The sequence below is a fragment of the Archocentrus centrarchus genome, chromosome 11, assembly GCF_007364275.1.
Source record: "Archocentrus centrarchus isolate MPI-CPG fArcCen1 chromosome 11, fArcCen1, whole genome shotgun sequence".
NCBI classification, from domain to species: Eukaryota; Metazoa; Chordata; class Actinopteri; order Cichliformes; family Cichlidae; genus Archocentrus; species Archocentrus centrarchus.
This window is the reverse complement of record NC_044356.1, coordinates 31374696-31396291: the sequence shown is the minus strand read 5'-3', so window position 1 is coordinate 31396291 and position 21596 is coordinate 31374696. Positions and strand designations below refer to the sequence as shown.

The following is a 21596-nucleotide window of genomic DNA, read 5'->3' as shown; positions in this document are numbered from 1 at the left end:
TCACTGTGTGAAGACATACTGACTGTTGATACTGTGTTCACTCTGACAGTAATAAACTGCTGCATCTTCAGCCTGGACTCCACTGATGGTCAGAGTGAAGTCAGAGTTTGATCCACTGCCTGTAAAACGAGCTGGAATCCCTGATGCTCGAGTGCTAGCACCGTAAATGAGACGTTTAGGAACTCCTCCATCTTTCTGTTGGTACCAGGATAAATAGTTGGAGCCATGAACATTCTGACTGGTCCTACACTTGATGGTCACAGATCCTCCCACAGCAGAGCTCACTGCTCCAGGCTGAGTCACTGTGATCTGTCCTCTGGACTCTGAGGATACAGAGACACAAACATAAAGCAGCTTGATGGTTTTGTCAGCTTCATTTCAGAGGGACAGATGTTGATAGAGGAGAGGAGTTTGATTCTCTGGACTTTACCTGTGAAGCAGCAGCAGAGGAGAGTCCAGATGAGGACGCAGATCAAAGTCATGTTTTTGATGAGGACGATTTCTGTGGCTTCTGTTGTGATGAAGGACATCTGTCAGTCATCCAGTGTTCAACTGTCAGGACTATAAAGTCTCCCAGAGCACTGGAGCATGGTGCTGCTGATGCAAAGTGGCTCTCTATGGAAATGCTCTCACTGACTCACACAGGGATCAATATGAAGATGCTGATTATCAAAACTGTAAACCCGGATAAGTTGAATCTACTTAAAAAAAAAAAAAACTAAGGTAACTGGTTGCCTTAAATTTTTGAAGTAATGAAGCATCAGTTGAATAAGTGCAGTGGACTATGTTCAATGTACTTGAGACAATTTTGGAATGGAGCGAAAGATCTAAGTTAAATTGAAGATACTTAGTTTAAGGAATTACTCACCACCCATTTATTTCAATCAGCTTGTTAAGTAAGCACTGCTCCATTACCAATTGAACTAAACTGTATGTTCTAATTGACAAAACGTATCTGTTATAGTTGGAGTCTATACCAGCTGACAGGGTGAGAGACAGGGTACACCCTGTACAGGTTGCCAGCCTGTTGCAGGGCTAACACAGAGAGACAGACAACCATTCACACCTGTGGGCAATTTAGAGCGACCAATTAACCTAACCCCAGTTATTGCATGTAATTGTGGGAGGAAACCCACGCAGGCACAGGGAGACACACAGCCAAGGTCAAACCCAGAACTTCTAGAAGTTATTCTAGCTGTGAGGCAGCAGTGCTAACCACCGCACCACCGCGCTGCCTGATATATCATCAATCCAATATCATCAGTCCTGTTAAAACTGGTATAAACTAGATTTTTGGTTGGTGCAAAACCTGATGATATTAAGTTGTTTGAATTCAAACACATAATTACAATAAGAGAGACCATTAAAAAAATACAGTATATTCAGAATTGATAAGTAATGTAGCAAAAGGACAGCTGTTAAAGAAATTAATATAAACTCAGTGGGAGATATATTACAATTAACCTGTGGACTCTGAAAATAAATGTAGATATTTTATTATTATTAATATTCTAAAATGATTTTGGGGAATCAAGCAGGTCTTAATTTACATGGATACCTTTTAAATCCAGTGAACATTCTATGAATTGGTGCCACTGTGTTATTGTGAGTGTTTGATATCAGAAGAAAGGCCCAAAACAACAAAAGTCCAAAGTCACACATTCCAAATCTATATATTCTTCACTGTAATATTTTCAGCTTTCACATCAGCTGACAAAACTGTACAAACAGTGAATGATTTTGTTGAGTTTGTTTGTCTCAGAGTCAGAGAGCCGTGTCTCTGTGCAGTCAGAGGTTTTTGTACGGCGGCTCAGTGAGTTTGTATCACTGTGGTTCACGTTTGGTGGAGGAACCAGACTGGATGTTGGAAGTAAGTCAGTCTTAGAACTCTTTGATTTCTTTTTCTTTTCATTCCTTTCGTTTCCTTTAATATTCAGCATGTAGGAAACTTTTCATGTTCATGATTCATTATTTTAGAAACATTTTTGCTCTGAGAAACAAAGTCAGCTTTGGAAATGTAGATTCAAAACTTTCTTTCTTTCTTTCTTTCTTTCTTTCTTTCTTTCTTTCTTTCTTTCTTTCTTTCTTTCTTTCTTTCTTTCTTTCTTTCTTTCTTTCTTTCTTTCTATAATAATCATTTGTTGTCAGACTCGTCATGTTTGCTTTGTTTCACTGAAACTGTGAAGTTTGAAGTTTAAACTCTGATGTTTTTATCGTGTCAGATGTTTCAAAGTTAGTTTGGAATTATGTGAACTGTTCAGTAACATTTGAAACCTCTATGAAGAACATTTGATGCTGATGAGTAGTTGTTCTTGTTTCCACTCATTCCTTCAGTCAGTGAGCATATTACTCCAGTTTTAGCTTCTCTTCACTGGCTTGCTGTCAATATTAGGATTCATTTGAAGATTTTATTGATGGTTTTTAAGCTCTGAAATGTGCTGGCACCTTTTTCATGTTCTCACTCCTGTCAGAGCGCTGAGGTCTGCTAATCAGATCATCCTCAATATTCCAAGATTTAGACTTAAACATAGAGCTGACCGAGCTTTTCCAGTCGTTGCCCCGAGTCTCTGGAATGCCTTACCATTTCATATTAGAGCTGCCCGAACAGTTTCTACCTTTAAGTCTTTGCTCAAGACTCATTTCTACTCTCAGGCCTTTAATTGCAGATAAATGTGTTTTGTTTTTAATGTGTGTTATTTTTGCTGCCTGTGAAGCTCTCTGGTTGTTTAAATGTTTGTCAAACTGTGATGATTCTCTCTGTGCTGATGTGCATGAGAGCTTTCTTAAAGGAAGTGAAACAATGTGTGAGTGAGTGACTGATGGAGCAGAAAAACATCTGGCAGAAACTTCTTCAAGGAGAACATCAAGTTGTGGTTCCTGTGCTCTAAGCTGATTGGTGTCTCCTAGGTGATGTGCGCCCCGCCCTGAAGGTGCTGGGTCCCTCCAGTGAGGAGCTGCAGCAGGGGAAGGCCACGCTCATGTGTCTGGCCAACAAGGGCTTCCCCTCAGACTGGAGGCTGTCCTGGAAGTTGGACGGCAGCAGTGGCAGCATCAGAGGGGAGGAGAGCAGGACTCCCGCAGTGCTGCACAATGACGGCCGCTACAGCTGGAGCAGCACCCTGACACTCACTGCAGACCAGTGGGGGAAGGTGGGCTCTGTGACCTGTGAGGCCACCCAGGGCTCCCAGGCTCTGGTCTCAGAGACACTGAGGAGAGACCAGTGTTCCCAGTCCTGATGTGACTCAGTCTGATGCTGGTTTAAAGCTCCTGCTTTCATTCTGTGCTCTTTAACAATCTCACTCTCTCTTCATCCTTGTTGTGTTTGTTGCTTTTCGTAGAGTTGATGTTTTAAGGTTTTTCAAATAATAAATATCTTTCTTACACACATCTTTGTATTTCTTGCAGTACTATCATTAATCAGAAAATGACCTCAAAGGGAAAATTACATTTTAGAACAAAAACAGATTGACATGTTTTGTTTTTCATGATTTTAGAACTGTTGACGGTGTTCTCATATCTGTTTAATTTTAATTCATATTCCTGTCTTGCATTTTGCTCTGAGTACGAGGATTTTAAAAACTAAACACTGAAGATTTTTTGGGTTTGAAATCAAAAATAATTTAACATGAACCGATTAACCAGAAATAAGAGAAATCCTATAAAACTCTGCTTATGTATATTATGTATGATCCATCCATAAATGAATACATCAGACTTTGTACAGATGCACAGCAGGCAGCAGTAATGCAGGTCAAAAGTCATGAATGAAGGTAACATTGAAACAACTTTGAAATCAGCAGACATGTAAAAATATTACATCAGCCAAGAAATGTAACATAAAGGAGACTGAAATTTAAAATAAAGAATATTTTACATATTTAAACAAAACAAAGAAAAACACAGCATGAGCAAAAGTAAGTATTGTAACATATAAAATTTCATACTGAGAAATCAAATGTTTAATAATATGTTGTTGACTACAGCCGAGAGCTGATAGAGTCAGTGACATCATCATTGTGCTGCTGGTGTGTGATTGGCTCTGAAAGGCCTGAAGAGCCTCTGATCAGCACTGGCCTCTGAACATGTCATGCTGTTTGACCCTCAACAAACACTGAATAATCAAATCATTCATGACATCATTTGATTTCCACCAGTAAAAACATGTTAATTTACTACATCTAATACATCTACATACTCTTACATGGGACTTTCTGGGATCTACAGGCCGAAACTTTAAAATTCTTGTGATTGATTCTTGTCTTCACAAACTGGATGTACTTAAGATGTCTGTGAAGAAGCACGAGGTAAGGTCAAAGGTCATGAAGTGGATTGATTGTCACACATTCTCACAGCTTGTCTGTAGATACAAAGATTATATTGAATGGATGTTGTGAAGCTGCAATGGATGAAGTAATCAGATACATATTGACTAGTGGTGTGATGTCAGTGCTGCTGTGTCCCTGCTTTTGTGGAGGGGCTGGGGTTGGGCTGTTTGTTCCATATCGAAGCTTCAGAGTCGCACCGTCATCACTAGTTTGAGCCAGTCTGCCTTCCCCCACACCGCTCTCACCTCAGAGTGACAAACACAAAATAATCCCCTTCTCCATTTTTCGTCAGAACTGACCCGAGGATCTCTCTTCTCCCCCATGCCTCCTCACACCACCAGTCTGGGAGTATTAGTCAGCTTCAGAGTTATTCATGCATTCAGTGGTAGCCCTTTTATAAATGTACATTTATATTTATGAGTGACTCTGTTTAGTTTGGCATAGGTTTGGTTCTCATCAATCGTGTTCACACTTTGCAAACTAAGAAGCTCAAATTTCGCGGTTAGACTGGCTGCTGATTTTTATGTCAGTTCTTTTGAGTCACCTGTAAATAAAGTTTACTGTGAATTTGAACTCCACGCTCCTCCATGACTGCATCTGAATCCCTTTGTTTGAGTGTACAGCACTGATGACAAGTGGTTAAAGGGGTACTTTGGAAAGTTTAGTGTGCTTAATGACAGTTTACAGTTTACATCAGAAATAATTTCTCTAATTTGTATTGTGGTGTACAAACTGGTGTAGTGGATTAAAAACAGATTTAAATCATTTTCATACAAACTGCATTCTTTTCCAAAATTGATACCACTGACTGCCCCCATGCTTGCCTGACCAAAATCCAATAGAGCTCCTCTGAGACATCATGTTTCGATCCATCTCTTCATAAAAATCTTCCTAAAAGAAAAATAGGGTCCGCAGTCTGCCCCCTGCTGTCTGTCAGGAGAATTACCACCATCACATTTTCCTCACTGTAATAACATCATGTTCAAAAGAATCATCTGAATCAGTGGGTAATATATAACTGTTTCAGTATACATTTATATACATTAATAAAATGAGTCTGTCACAGGGTCAGACTGCCTGATTTTTTTTTCATATTACATATGATCACATGGTAATCATAAACAGGTGTTTGGGTCAAACTTGACCTGTTTTAATATTTAACAGCAGTCAAAATCGCATAAATGTCATTTTTTAGCATTTAATTTGATTAATTTGACATTTTATCCACAGTAAATACCTTTATAACTTTATTTTATTGGAATTAATTTGTTTTCATTTAGACTGGATCTGGTATTTAAAGTCAGTTAATTTAAAAAGTATGTGAACCACAATAAAACCCTGAGTTTTATTTTCTATAATGAACTCATATGAAAAGCTGAAAACTTCTCTGGACTGTCTATTATATATATCTACATCTCATCAGTAGTTTTACATCCTCACAGTTTTATTTACATTATACATGCTTCCCTAAGGCAGTATTATTAGAAAGCATTGCATACATTTTCATTGTTATGCAGATGATACCCAGCTTTATCTATCCATGAAGCCAGATGGCACACATCTTAAAGACATAAAGGCCTGGATGACCTCTAATTTCCCCACATTACTGCCTTCACAAGAACACATGGGAATATGTGTTGTCCACTCCTTTTTGAAATAATGAATGAAATCTTGCTTTTTATGTAATGATATGTAATGTATTACATCTCCCATCCATCCATCCATCCATCCATCCATCCATCCCTCCATCCATCCATTCATCTATCCATCCATCCATCCATCCATCCATCCATCCATCCATCTATCCATCCATCCATCCATCCATCCATCCATCCATCCATCCATCCATCCATCCATCCATCCATCCATCCATCCTTTCATCCATCCATCCATTCATCCATCCATCCATCCATCCAATCCAGTCTCTTCCACTTATCCTTTATGTTCTAAGTGTTGAACTTTATCTTTCTAGCAATCAATTTGACGACTCCTCTGTTTGGAGTTGTTGTACATGTGGGCGAACGTGGAGAGGTGAGTGTGTGTGTCCTGTAGAAAGAAAATTTCTGCCTCTAAGTCATTTAACTGTTCAACAATTTTTTAGCCTGGAACCAACTTTGAGTTCATTCATAAAGCAAACCTAAGTGTGGTCATGCTTAAACTACCTGGTGGAGGGTTTAGTGTTCACAAAATGTGTGTGTGTGTGTGTGTGTGTGTGTCCTCAGTGAACTGTATCAGTCTCTGCAGTAGCTTCCAGCTGCAGCAGTCAGTTCACTTTCTGTTCAGTCTGACTGAGGGAGGTTTTTGTACGACTGTTTTTCACTGTGTGCCCCCCCACTGACTGTTAGGATAGTGCCAACTCTGACAGTAATAAACTGCTGCATCTTCAGCCTGGACTCCACTGATGGTCAGAGTGAAGTCAGAGTTTGATCCACTGCCTGTAAAACGAGCTGGAATCCCTGATGCTCGAGTGCTAACATGGTAAATGAGCAGTTTAGGAACTCCTCCATCTTTCTGTTGGTACCAGGCTAAATGGTTGTTGTTATGAACATTCTGACTGGTCCTACAGTTGATGGTCACAGATCCTCCCACAGCAGAGCTCACTGCTCCAGGCTGAGTCACTGTGTATTGTCCTCTGGACTCTGAGGATACAGAGACACAAACATAAAGCAGCTTGATGGTTTTGTCAGCTTCATTTCAGAGGGACAGATGTTGATAGAGGAGAGGAGTTTGATTCTCTGGACTTTACCTGTGAAGCAGCAGCAGAGGAGAGTCCAGATGAGGACGCAGATCAAAGTCATGTTTTTGATGAGGACGATTTCTGTGGCTTCTGTTGTGATGAAGGACAGCTGTCAGTCATCCAGTGTTCAACTCTCAGGACTATAAAGTCTCCCAGAGCACTGGAGCATGGTGCTGCTGATGCAAAGTGGCTCTCTATGGAAATGCTCTCACTGAGTCACACAGGGATCAATATGATGATGCTGTTTATCAACACTGTAAACCAGGATAAATTGAATCTACTTAAAAAAAAACTAAGGTAACTGAATCATTCATTTTCATCAGAATTCAAATGTTCAAAATACATTTTGTTGAGTTCTTTCTGAATGAATAATTTCATCTGCATTTCTTAATAAATATTTTGCTTTTCTTTGATCAACTGATAATTTATGAGATAATTGATTGTAAATAGGTTTCATATTATGTACAGAGACAGCTTTAAGCATATGAATGTGTAGTTTCAGTGTATTTTCTTGTTCTTGCATCTTTGGCTTCATCTACACTCATACAAACATTTTTTTAAATGTGAATTTTCAACTTTCATTTAGGAAAATATCACAATCCACATGAAAATCAGAAGGACGGCCTCTACAGCTGGAGCAGCACACTGAGGCTCCCTACAGACCACTGGGGGAAGGTGGGCTCTGTGACCTGTGAAGCCACTCAGGGCTCCCACACTCTGGAGAAACCGATGTTCCCAGTCCTGACCTGATTCAATCTGATCCCAGTTTTCCACTCCTGCTCTCAGTCTCCACTCTTTAACAGCCTCACTCTGTAGCTTCATCATAATGTGTTCACTTACTTTCATCCAGCTGATGTGTTCAAGATTTTCAAATGATGATGTCAGTCTGGGTGGTAACCTGAACACAGGTGCAGAGCACAGTAATCAGGTTAAGAACAGGAATTTTCTGTAACAGGTTAGACAGCAGTTTGTTCTTTTCCTTCAAGTGTGTGATCAGCAGGATGGAGACCTCAGACACACTCCACTACTGGAACACAAAAACACACTCACACAAATACACACTCACACAAAAACACACTCACAACAACAGGAGAGAGAGAGAGAGAGAAGGACGAGTCAGCCCAAGAGAGTCATTGACCCTGTCAAATTAATATCTATCATATATTTATTAATATTTATTGTATTTTACTTTACATTAAGAAGATCACATTAGTTAAATAAATACTGAAAAAGGAATAATTTAGTCTGTAATCACAGGTCATTTTAATGTTCATGTTATTGTGTATGAATGTGTAACTTTGATGCAAAGTGCAAACTGCAGATAAAAGTTACTGCTGATGACTTTGTGAAAATTAAAAATGCTCTATATTTGGATTTAAACTAAATTATTCTGTATTAAATTACTAAACAAAATAATATAATTTAATTTTGTAGAGACAGTATTTCATAGTAATGCAGGGCAAATCTCATGAAGGAAGTTAGCATTGAACTGACCTTGAAAATAAAAACAAATATTTAAAAATCTCAATAATCAAAACTCAAGAAGAAGCCAGAAGCAAAACAGGACAAAATGTTGTCAGTGGGTTAAACTGATAAACTGCATGAAAAAGATAAAACTGAAATAAAAATATTATTGGTCTAATTTGATGTAAGAGGAAAAAAAATTATGTAAAATGATTTTGACCTTTATATTACTCTAATTTCAGACGGATAGTTTTTGCTTTTAAATCAAGTTAAAAGTTTTATATTTTAAAAATATGTAAAACAATCAACAAAACAATAGAATGAGTATCATTAAATATAGAAAAAAATATTTGTATGCATTTAGAAATAAACAGATTATAACTTGATGCTTTTTGTGTGACTGCAGCTGTCAGATCAGTTCCTCTCCAGCTGTCTGAGGTTTTTGTACGACGGGTTTTCACTGTGTGAACGGGTAGCTGTTGTGCTGCTGACAGTAATAAACTCCTGCATCTTCAGCCTGAACTCCACTGATGATCAGAGTGAAGTCGGTCTGAACTGCTGAAACGATCTGGAACTCCAGACTGACGGATTGTAGTATCATAGATCAGAAGTTTAGGAGCTTCTCCAGATTTCTGAAGGTACCAGTCTATGTCATCACCTATCAGTGTGCTGGATTTACACCTGATAGAGACAGTCTGTCCTGGAACAACAGACTGAGCTTCAGGAGTCTGAGTCAGGATGATTTCTCCTGATGAACCTGGAAACATGAGAAAGAGGAGAAGAGTTATTGAGACCAATCCAGCTTGGAGAAAGATGATCAACATCCAAACAGAAGAGGATCATTTCTTTAACATGGAGAACAGATGGAAGAAGGTCAATGCTGCTGGTTTCAGTGTTTCTCCATCAGAGCATCATTGTGGTGAACCTGGCTGCATCCTGAAGCAAAGTTTTCTCTCAGAGAGTCTCACCCTGAACAAGGAGCCCCAGGGTGGCCAGCAGGAGAGTCAGTGACATCATCATTGTGCTGCTGCTGCTGCTGTGTGAGTGGCTGTGAAAGGCCTGGACAGCCTCTGATCAACACTGGCCTCTTAACAGCTGGGAGCAGAGAGGCAGGACACATATGCAAACACACAGAGTCAGTCAGCTGCAGCTGTCCTCAGTATAACATGCAGTGAACAGTGAGCACACAATTTAATCATTCATGACATCTAGTGGAGAAAAATATTGATTCTCACCAGTAAAAGAATGTCAGTTTATTCATGTTATTCTACTACATTTAATACACATACTGAACTTCCCTCCACAACCTGCAGGACATTTACATCAAGCATTGCAGGTTCAGAGCTAAGAAGATCCTTAAACAGTCCAGACACTCCCTGCTCCCATCAGGTCGGCATTACTGCTGCCTGAGGACTGAGACTGAAAGGCTGAAGAAGAGTTTTAGTCCACAAGCTTTCCATCTGCTCAGCTATGAGCTCCAAACTGGATGTTATGTAAAATGTAAATTATTCTATTCTGTTCTGTTTGAGTTGCACTGAACCATAAACTCATTAACAAAACTGCAATAAGATGCCCTCATGTAAATATCAGTGTCTAGGACTTTATATTTTTACCTTTTATTCATTTTTATATCTTATCTTATGATTGTTGTCTTTACATAACATGGGAATTGATGCTCTTACAATGTATGTGAAGAATTAAAGGTTGAGGTCAAAGGTTATAAAGATTATTAACTGTTACACTCACACTTTGTCTGAGCTTATAATGATACTGAATGGATGTTGTGAAGCTGCAACGGACAAAGTATTCAGATGCATACTGACTAAAAATGACCTGTGTGTGTGTGTGTGTGTGTGTGTGTGTGTATGTGTCCTCAGTGAACTGTATCAGTCTCTGCAGTAGCTTCCAGCTGCAGCAGTCAGTTCAGTTTCTGTTCAGTCTGACTGAGGGAGGTTTTTGTACGACTGTTTTTCACTGTGTGAACACCCACTGACTGTTAGGATAGTGCAAACTCTGACAGTAATAAACTGCTGCATCTTCAGCCTGGACTCCACTGATGGTCAGAGTGAAGTCAGAGTTTGATCCACTGCCTGTAAAACGAGCTGGAATCCCTGAATATCGCTGATTACCATACTTTATTAAAAGTTTAGGAACTCCTCCATCTTTCTGTTGGTACCAGGCTAAATAGTGAGAGCTGCCAGATGCATAAACATTCTGACTGGTCCTACAGTTGATGTTCACAGATCCTCCCACAGCAGAGCTCACTGCTCCAGGCTGAGTCACTGTGATCTGTCCTCTGGACTCTGAGGATACAGAGACACAAACATAAAGCAGCTTGATGGTTTTGTCAGCTTCATTTCAGAGGGACAGATGTTGATAGAGGAGAGGAGTTTGATTCTCTGGACTTTACCTGTGAAGCAACAGCAGAGGAGAGTCCAGATGAGGATGCAGATCAAAGTCATGTTTTTGATGAGGACGATTTCTGTGGCTTCTGTTGTGATGAAGGACAGCTGTCAGTCATCCAGTGTTCAACTCTCAGGACTATAAAGTCTCCCAGAGCACTGGAGCATGGTGCTGCTGATGCAAAGTGGCTCTCTATGGAAATGCTCTCACTGACTCACACAGGGGTCCATGTACAGTTATCACAGTGTGAATTAACAGGCGTCATTTCAATCAGAAATATCCATCCATCCATTCGCTTCCTCTTATCCTGTTCAGGGCCGCGGGGGGGCTGGAGCCTATTCCAGCTGTCATAGGATGAGAGGCAGGGTACACCCTGAACAGGTCGCCAGCCTGTCACAGGGCCAACACAGAGAGACAGAAAACCTTTCACACTCACATTCATGCTCTCATTCACACCTATGGGCAATTTAGAGCAGCCAATTAACCTAACCCCACTAACTGCATGTCTTTGGAGTGTGGGAGGAAATCAGAGCACCAGGAGGAAAACCGCGCAAGCACGGGGAGAACATGCAAACTCCACACAGAGAGAGAGAGGGAGAAGTCTGGGCCAAGGAGGAATCAAACCCAGGCCTTCTAGATGGTGTTCTGACTGTGAGGCAGCAGTGCTATCCACTGCGCCACCGTGCTGCCCTCCCCCTGAATCAGAAATAATTTGTCTAATTTGTCTCATGATGTATAAACTGGTGTAATGGATTAAAAACAGATTTAAATTCATACCAAACTGCCTTCCTTTCCAAAATTGATACCACTGACTGCTCCCATGCTTGCGTGACCTAAATCCAATAGAATTCCTCTGGGACATCATGTTTCAGTCCATCCGACACTGCCAAGTTGCACCTAAGACTGTCCACGTGTGTGTAAGGATTTGAGCAACTTTGACACGGACCAGATTGTGATGGCTTGATGACTGGATCAGAGCATCTCCAAACCTGCAGCTCTTGTGGGGTGTTCCTGGTCTGCAGTGGTCAGTATCTATCAGAGGTGGTCTAAGGAACAGTGCTGAACCAGCGACAGGTATGGCGGCCAAGGCTCACTGATCCAAGAGCAAAGGCTGGCGTGTGTGCTCCAATCCAACAGATGAGCTACTGCAGCTCAGACTGCATAAGAAGTTAATCCTACATCTGACAGAAAGATGTCAGAATACAAAGTGCATCACAGTTTGTTGTGTATAGGGCTGCATGACCACAGAGCAGCAGGGTACCCATGCTGACCCCATCATCCACTGAAAGCACCAACAATGAGCCTGTGAGCATCAGAACTGGACCACAGAGCAATGGAAGAAGGTGGCTGGATCTGAAGAATCACATTTTTGTTCATATCACATTGATGGCCAGGTATGTGTGTGTCGCTTACCTGGGGAACACCTGGCATCAGGATGCACTGTGGGAAGAAGGTAAGCTGGCAGAGCCAGTGTGATGATCTACATGGATGTTACTTTGACACGTACCACCTACCTAAGCATGGTTGTAGACCATGTTCACCCTTTGATGGAAACTGTATTCCCTCATGGCTGTGGTCTCTTTCAGCAGGATAATGTTTCCTGCCACAAAGCAAAAAATGGTTTGAGGAACAGAACAACAAGTTTGAGGTGTTGACTCGGCCTCCAAATTCCCCAGATCTCGATCCAATCATCCATCTGTGGGATGTGCTGGAAATCTCGCAACTTCCAGGACTTAAAGGATCTGTTGCTAAGATCTTGGTGTAGATACCACAGCACACCTTCAGGGTCAGGGCTGCTTTGGCAGCAAAGGAGGACCAACACAATATTTGGCACATGGTCATAATATCATGCCTGATCGTGTATATAACCTTAGTAACTTAGTAAGTTATTCTGGTGAGTTTGTTTGTCTCAGAGTCAGAGAGCCGTGTCTCTGTGCAGTCAGAGGTTTTTGTACGGCGGCTCAATGAGTTTGTATCACTGTGGTGGACGTTTGGTGGAGGAACCAGACTGGAAGTTGGAAGTAAGTCACATTTAAAAGTGTTTTATTTAAGTATTTTTTTTTAATCTTAATTATATTTTACTTGTCTGCTGGTAATAGCAAAAAACATAAGTATAATTTTTGTAAATTTAAGAATATGTACTGCATTCCCAATGAAACAATCTGGATTAGAAATGGATATTAGAAATAGATTTTAATTATTTTGAAACATTAGAATAATCCAGAGATTAAATTTTTTATTTATGATTTTAATGGCTGAATCTTGAGGGTTTGCAGGTTTAGTTCAGTCAGTCAGAGTCAGAGAGCCGTGTCTCTGTGCAGTCTGCAGAGGAAGCAGACATCAAGTTAGAAGTTTATTCTGTTTTCCTATCAAATTGTTTCATTTTATTAATTTATATATTTCTTTTCTGACTTGTGAATGAGAGAAACATAATTTCACAAACAAATTGTTGCTGATATTTTTCATCATGCTCTTTTGTCATGGAGGGTAATTCAGATCAGCTCTGTCAAAACATTTTGTCTGAATTTTGGTCAAATTAAAATTTAATCTTGATAAAAATAATCTTTATTTGTAGAAAATACAAAGATAAGATAATATTTTTAGTCTCTCAAATATTTTTTAAAATTTTGTTTAAATTTATGTGAACTTAGATACACATGAACAACATTTCATATTGCTGAATATATTTTCTATACTTGTTTCCACTGAACAGTGATGTGAGGTCATGTATGAGTTTGATGATTTTAAACTTGTTTTTGTACATTTTGCTAGTTTGAACATATTTCAGGTCAAACTGTGATGATTCTCTCTGTGCTGATGTGCATGAGAGCTTTCTTAAAGGAAGTGAAACAATGTGTGAGTGAGTGAGTGATGGAGCAGAAAAACATCTGGCAGAAACTTCTTCAAGGAGAACATCAAGTTGTGGTTCCTGTGCTCTAAGCTGATTGGTGTCTCCTAGGTGATACTCGTCCCATCCTGACAGTGCTGCCCCCCTCCAGTGAGGAGCTGCAGCAGGGCAATGCCACAATCACATGTCTGGCCAACAAGGGCTTCCCCTCAGACTGGAGGCTGTCCTGGAAGGTGGACGGCAGCGGCAGCATCAGCTGGGAGGAGAGCAGGAGCCCTGTGGTGCTGCACAAGGACGGCCTCTACAGCTGGAGCAGCACCCTGAGGCTCCCTGCAGACCAGTGGGGGAAGGTGGGCTCTGTGACCTGTGAGGCCACCCAGGGCTGCCAGACTCTGGTCTCAGAGCCACTCAGGAGAGACCAGTGTTCCCAGTCCTGACCTGCCTCAGTCTGATGTTGTTTTTACTGCTCAGTCTGCACTCTGTAACTGTCTATCTTCTATTATAACAAATAAAGACTAAAACAGTTTCTTTCTCACAACAACAACATTTGTGTTTTCAGATAATAAAGATGTTTTGCAAAGTAAATTTGAATCAGGCATTTAACTTTACTCAGAATTTACAAATCTGCACACACCTGATGAATATATTTACAAGCGTTTAGTCCAACATGAAGTCTTTATGTTACACTGGTTGAACAACATAACACAGGCTGAAAGGAGCATTAAGAAGATGAGCATTCAGAGAAAAGATGAAAAAATGAAAGGATGATTGTACCAGTTATTTCTGTTTATTTAAATTTCCATGAAGGTGTGTGTGTGTGTGTGTGTGTGTGTGTGTGTATCTACTAACCTTAACTTAATAAAATATCTATTACTAACGTGATTTTTTTTTTTTTGGAACTTTTATTAGAACAAATCCTTGACATGGTCCACACACATATCAACATTGCAACATTTTCAGAGAAACAGCTTTTACAAAGATTTTTTTTTAAATCCAATATCACAAAAGTTCAAGTCCTCTGTTCCAGGTAGGAAATAACTGAAGACCATCTTCTCATATAAGTGTCCTTCCGTAGTCTCAGAGTTGCTGTTATGTCCTCCATTAAGTTGACAGTGTTTAACCTCTGAATCATTGTTCCACAGTCGGTGGATGTGGTCTAAGCCAGTTTGCAGTAATAACCTTATGAGCAATAACACAAGGGCTTGTAACATATATATGGTATCGCTATCTCCAGCAGCAAGGTTTTTATCATCCAGAACTATACGGTAGACTTCCATGGCTGTATTGAGGTTTAATATTTTCCCTATTTCTTCTTTCACTCCCTCCCAGTAGAGTTTTATCATAGGGCACTCCCAAAATATGTGGGAGAAGTCTCCTATTTGTCCACACTTCCGCCAGCAGAAGGCAGTTGCATTATTATCATAACTGGCTATTACAATTGGGGTTTTAAAGAATCTCATTCTCAGTTTCCAGCTAAACTCTCTCCAGTTTGGCCTATTAAGACATTTATGCCATTTACTCCAAGAATCTTCCCAGTCAGCATCATTGATTAAAACATTAAGTTCCAGTTCCCATTTATTCTTTACATCAAGAGTTCTCTCATCTTGATTAATGCATAATTTCTCATACAGAACTGAAATAATCTTTTTAAAGTCTTTTTTCTCCTCTACTGCATCAATCCAAAATTGCTCAAAATCTGTCGTCCTTTTTACTTTGTCTAGTTCCTCATGGTTTTGGAGATAATGCCTTATTTGGAAGAATCTGAAGAGGTCACTATTAACAATATTGTATTCGGCTTGAAGCTGGGAAAATGATTTTAATGTTGTCTCTGCAGATGATTGATTTATTTTAATCAGGCCTTTGTCTGCCCATTTACCAAATCCCCCATCAAATTTGATAGGTGCAAAATCAATTAAGCCAGTTATTCTAGATGCTCGAGATAAAGAAAGTGGCAACCCTAATTTCTTCCTAACCTTTTCCCACACCCCTAGAGTAAACATTATCCATTCATTTTGTATTTTTAGTTTCTGCCATTGTTTTCTATTTAAAAAGGGTAAATCTGCTATGGATATATTTGCTACAGAGCCTTGCTCCACCTGTAACCATTTTGTATCTGTATCCAGCCTAATCCAGGAAACCAGAGCCCTAAGCTGCGCCGCCCAATAATAGCTCTTAAAATGTGGGAGGGCTAGGCCACCTAAGACTGTAGACGAACAAAGAATATTAAGTCTCACTCTCGGGCGTTTATTTTGCCAGATGAATCTAGATATGAGCCTGTCCAGCAGTTTAAAGGTGGTGTTAGGGACTACAGCCGGGAGGGAGCCAAAGAGAAAAAGTAATTGTGGCAACACATTCTGTCATGGCCGGGGAGGAAACGGACGAGGAAGGACTCACATGAAGGACTCCAGAAGCAAACATAACTAAAAAGGGGATTTATTTCAACGGGGAAACACAAATACAAAAACCTTGGAAGGGAGGCACAGGGAGACGAAGGGCAGGCACAGGGAACACAGGAACATGCGGGCACAAAACATCAACGACGCGACAAGGAACACATGGAAACTGAGGGCTTAAATACACACTGGGTAATCAGGGCAAGAGGAAACAGCAGGGAACCACAGGTGAGGCAAATGAAACTAATTACACAGGGGAAGCAAAGCTGAACACAAAGCACAGGAAAACCAGACTGTCAAAATAAACAGGAAGTGATAAACCAAGGAACATACTGACTAAACACGGGGAACAGGCACAGACTCAGGACAGAGACGCAGACATATCACAACACTAGGAAACACAAGACAAACATACTGGGAGGAGAAGCTCAGGAAATAAACTAAACACAAAACGCTGGGCAAACGGCCCAGGACGTGACAGTACCCCCCCCTTAAAGGCCGGCTCCCGACGGCCAAAACCAGAAAACAAAACCAGACAAGGGCGGGAGGCGGGGGACCAGGAGGGAGGGCCCGAAACAAAAACAAAGACAGGGAGCAAAACAGAAATCACAGGGCGTGAACAAAACAAATCAAACCCGTACAGGAAGAAAACAAAAACACAGGACCAGAACAAAAGGCGACGGCACAAGGCCGGAGACAGTCCAACAGGGGGCATCAAAATGAGGCAGAGCAGAGGCAACACAGTCCAAACAAGAACAAAACACGGGGACGAGAAGCAAAAAAAAAAAAAACAACCGTATCAAAAAAAACGCGACGGCACAAGGCCGGAGAGCTCCAATGTCCAAAACAGGGGGCCGAAACAAGGAACAGTCCAGGAGCTATGACAAAACAAAAAACAGCAGGGGAAAAAACAGTCCACAGTTCAGGGGAGTCAGTGGGAAATCCAAAAACAAAAAACACACAGTTCAGGAGGCCGCAGAGGCCAAGGGGCCACAAAGCAAAATCCCAACGAGGGAGGCCGACCGCGCTCCCTGCGGCGGCGGCGACGAGGACGAGAAGGAATCACTGGAGGCCGACCGCGCTCCCAGCGGCGGCGGCGACGAGGACGAGAAGGAATCACTGGAGGCCGACCGCGCTCCCAGCGGCGGCGGCGACGAGGACGAGAAGGAATCACTGGAGGCCGACCGCGCTCCCAGCGGCGGCGGCGACGAGGACGAGGGGGAGTCACAGGAGGCCGACCGCGCTCCCAGCGGCGGCGGCGACGACGAGGGGGAGTCACTGGAGGCCGACCGCGCTCCCAGCGGTGGCGGCGACGAGGAGGGGTCACCGGAGGCCGACCGCGGGGCGTGCGGCGGCGGCGACGGGGAGCAGACACTGGAGGCCGACCGCGGGGCATGCGGCGGCGGAGAAGGGCGACCCCGGGCTCTGGTGGGGAACCCTCGGGTGACGTGGAGCGCTCGGACTGAGCGGAGCCCCCCATCGGCTCGGACTGAGCGGGACCCCCTGGCTCGGAGCGCTCGGACTGAGCGGAGACCCCCATCGGCTCGGACTGAGCGGGACCCTCGTGCGCGGAGCGCTCGGACTGAGCGGAGACCCCCATCGGCTCGGACTGAGCGGGACCCTCTGGCGCGGAGCGCTCGGACTGAGCGGGACCCCCTGGCTCGGACTGAGCGGAGACCCCCATCGGCTCGGACTGAGCGGGACCCTCTGGCGCGGAGCGCTCGGACTGAGCGGGACCCCCTGGCTCGGACTGAGCGGAGACCCCCATCGGCTTGGAGTGAGCTGAGCCCATGGGCTGAACGGGGCCTACATAGTGAGGCACCGGATGCGTAGGCTGGGACCGCGGAACAGGGCACACTGCTGCTTTATTGAGCAGCAGGGGCTGCTCGAGGAATAGCAGAGGTGCAGGGGACTGCGTGGAAGCAGGCCGGGAGACGACTGGCTGCGTGGAAGCAGGCCGGGAGACGACTGGCTGCGTGGAAGCAGGCCGGGAGACGACTGGCTGCGTGGAAGCAGGCCGGGAGACGACTGGCTGCGTGGAAGCAGGCCGGGAGACGACTGGCTGCGTGGAAGCAGGCCGGGAGACGACTGGCTGCGTGGAAGCAGGCCGGGAGACGACTGGCTGCGTGGAAGCAGGCCGGGAGACGACTGGCTGCGTGGAAGCAGGCCGGGAGACGACTGGCTGCGTGGAAGCAGGCCGGGAGACGACTGGCTGCGTGGAAGCAGGCCGGGAGACGACTGGCTGCGTGGAAGCAGGCCGGGAGACGACTGGCTGCGTGGAAGCAGGCCGGGAGCCAGAGAGAGCGGGCTGTGAGCTAGGGAGATCTGGCTGCGTGGAAACAGACCGAGAGCTAGGGAGATCTGGCTGCGTGGAAACAGACCGAGAGCTAGGGAGATCTGGCTGCGTGGAAACAGACCGAGAGCTAGGGAGATCTGGCTGCGTGGAAACAGACCGAGAGCTAGGGAGATCTGGCTGCGTGGAAACAGACCGAGAGCTAGGGAGATCTGGCTGCGTGGAAACAGACCGAGAGCTAGGGAGATCTGGCTGCGTGGAAACAGACCGAGAGCTAGGGAGATCTGGCTGCGTGGAGACAGACCGAGAGCTAGGGAGATCTGGCTGCGTGGAGACAGACCGAGAGCTAGGGAGATCTGGCTGCGTGGAGACAGACCGAGAGCTCGCTGACACTGGGGCCTGAGAGGGAGCTGACACTACTGGAGCTACAGAAGGAGCAGGAGCTGAGGGAACTGGGACCAAAACCGAAGGAACTAAGACAGGGGCTGAGGGAACTGACTGAGAGGGCACTGAAACAGCTGACACTGGGGACCGAGGAAGAGTTACTGGAGCTGACTGAAGGCGAGGGAGAGCGACTGGAGCTAGAGCTGACTGAGACCCTGCTGCTGCAGCTAACACAGAAAACCGATGCGAAGGCTTGGACCTGGTTGCCCCCACCCGCGGAACAGGAACGGGTGCAGAGGTCAGCCCGTCCGTGGCTGCCCCCACCCGCGGAACAGGTACGGGTGCAGAGGTCAGCCCGTCCGTGGCTGCCCCCACCCGCGGAACAGGTACGGGTGCAGGGGGAGCTGGAGCCAAGGGAGCGGGAGCAGGGTGAGCAGAGGGAGCTGGAGCTAACTGAGGGGTCTGAGACTGCGACTGAGGAGGAGCTGGAGCTACAGCTGACTGGGAACACTGCGACTGAGGAGGAGCTGGAGCTACAGCTGACTGGGAACACTGCGACTGAGGAGGAGCTGGAGCTACAGCTGACTGGGAACACTGCGACTGAGGAGGAGCTGGAGCTACAGCTGACTGGGAACACTGCGACTGAGGAGGAGCTGGAGCTACAGCTGACTGGGAACACTGCGACTGAGGAGGAGCTGGAGCTACAGCTGACTGGGAACACTGCGACTGAGGAGGAGCTGGAGCTACAGCTGACTGGGAACACTGCGACTGAGGAGGAGCTGACACTGGAGGAACTGACACTGGAGGAACTGACAGAGTGCTAGGGTGAACAGACATTAGGGAAACCGACTGAAGGCTAGAGGGGCCTGAGTACGTCAAAACTGGCCGCGTGGAAGCAGGCCGGGAGACAGAAAGAGCAGACTGCGAGCTAGAGAGAGCAGGAGCTAAGGGCGTTAGAGACTGACTGCGAGGAGACTGACTGCGAGGAGACTGACTGCGAGGAGACTGACTGCGAGGAGACTGACTGCGAGGAGACTGACTGCGAGGAGACTGACTGCGAGGAGACTGACTGCGAGGAGACTGACTGCGAGGAGACTGACTGCGAGGAGACTGACTGCGAGGAGACTGACTGCGAGGAGACTGACTGTGAGCTAGGGAGAGGAGCTGACTGCGTGGAAGCAGCCTGAGGCACAGCTGACTGGGGAGACTGAGACACAGCTGACACCGGGCACTGAGAATGCGCTGACACTGGGGACTGAGAATGAGCTGACACTGGGGACTGCTGTAGGTGAAGGGTGGAGGTTAAGAAATCCTGCACTAACCCATGCAGAGAGCCAAATAACCAAGGGTAATCATCGACTAGCCCTTGCAGCTGGGCCGTGAGCTGTTGCTGTTCCTGCTCACATGGGTCAGCCAGAAGGTCCATAACCAGTGAATCCACCCAACAGATAATGGTCTGCTTTGCCACCTCAGGGAGGGGAAAGGCAGGGGGGTGACGGGAATAATTGTCCGCAGGCATAGTAGCGTTGAAGCCAGTGTTACTCACGGAAACGGAGGATTGGGTGTGAAGTGGTGAAGCGGTCCGCGGCGTTATACCGCTCGGGTCTCGGGGTGCCTTCCGCCGTTGCTGCCGGGAACTCCCTCTCCTCCGCGGCTGCCGAGGAAGGGAGGGATCAGCGAAAGGGGAGGCAGGTGAGTGACGATGACGGGGACTGTTCAAAGACGCCGGGCCCCCCAGCGCTAGACGAGTGCCGTCGAAAAAATTGGAGCCGGAGGGGGTTTTGTAATGGTCGCGTCGTTCTGTCATGGCCGGGGAGGAAACGGACGAGGAAGGACTCACATGAAGGACTCCAGAAGCAAACATAACTAAAAAGGGGATTTATTTCAACGGGGAAACACAAATACAAAATCCTTGGAAGGGAGGCACAGGGAGACGAAGGGCAGGCACAGGGAACACAGGAACATGCGGGCACAAAACATCAACGACGCGACAAGGAACACATGGAAACTGAGGGCTTAAATACACACTGGGTAATCAGGGCAAGAGGAAACAGCAGGGAACCACAGGTGAGGCAAATGAAACTAATTACACAGGGGAAGCAAAGCTGAACACAAAGCACAGGAAAACCAGACTGTCAAAATAAACAGGAAGTGATAAACCAAGGAACATACTGACTAAACACGGGGAACAGGCACAGACTCAGGACAGAGACGCAGACATATCACAACACTAGGAAACACAAGACAAACATACTGGGAGGAGAAGCTCAGGAAATAAACTAAACACAAAACGCTGGGCAAACGGCCCAGGACGTGACACATTCATCCTGATCGTTTCCACCCTGCCCACTAGAGACAGAGGGAGAATTTGCCATCTTTCCAAATCTTTTTTAATCTGTGATAGAAGCTTTCCATAATTGGCATTATGTAGTTGAGACGAGTTATCAGTCAGTGTGACTCCCAGGTACCTACTAACGTGATTTTTAATTAAGGTAGGTTTTTATCTCGGAGTTTATCTTGGAGTAAACATTAAATTGACCCAATAACTTTAATAAGCTGCACTGACTCAAAAGTCTGAATTTCTGAAGTTCTGTCTCTGTGCTCACAGTTGCTGAAACATAATGAGTGTCTCTGAAAAACAAACTATTCAGCTAACGCTGTTTACCCCCTAAAACATCCAAAGTACTGATTATTTCCCTTCATGTCACAGATACATTAAATGCTTAGTTCAGGTGTAACTGAGAAAAAG

At 44.5% G+C, this 21596-nt stretch overlaps 1 pseudogene and 4 gene segments (V, D, J or C); 2 read left to right on the top strand and 3 right to left on the bottom strand.

Annotated features, from left to right (window-relative positions):
- On the bottom strand, nucleotides 1–486 carry LOC115787734 (Ig kappa chain V region 3381-like). The segment is given in 2 exon segments: nucleotides 1–323; nucleotides 431–486. Coding segments are annotated over 2 exon segments (375 nt in total).
- A 1213-nt stretch (nucleotides 487–1699) lies between these two features.
- On the top strand, nucleotides 1700–3334 carry LOC115787819 (Ig kappa-b4 chain C region-like). The segment is given in 2 exon segments: nucleotides 1700–1870; nucleotides 2908–3334. Coding segments are annotated over 2 exon segments (465 nt in total).
- A 3307-nt stretch (nucleotides 3335–6641) lies between these two features.
- On the bottom strand, nucleotides 6642–7124 carry LOC115787733 (Ig kappa chain V region 3381-like). The segment is given in 2 exon segments: nucleotides 6642–6964; nucleotides 7072–7124. Coding segments are annotated over 2 exon segments (375 nt in total).
- A 1793-nt stretch (nucleotides 7125–8917) lies between these two features.
- LOC115787821 (immunoglobulin kappa variable 2D-40-like) lies at nucleotides 8918–9574 on the bottom strand (annotated as a pseudogene).
- A 2741-nt stretch (nucleotides 9575–12315) lies between these two features.
- Nucleotides 12316–14362, top strand: LOC115787732 (Ig kappa-b4 chain C region-like). The segment is given in 3 exon segments: nucleotides 12316–12323; nucleotides 12829–12950; nucleotides 13889–14362. Coding segments are annotated over 3 exon segments (456 nt in total).
- Nucleotides 14363–21596: the final 7234 nt, after the last annotated feature.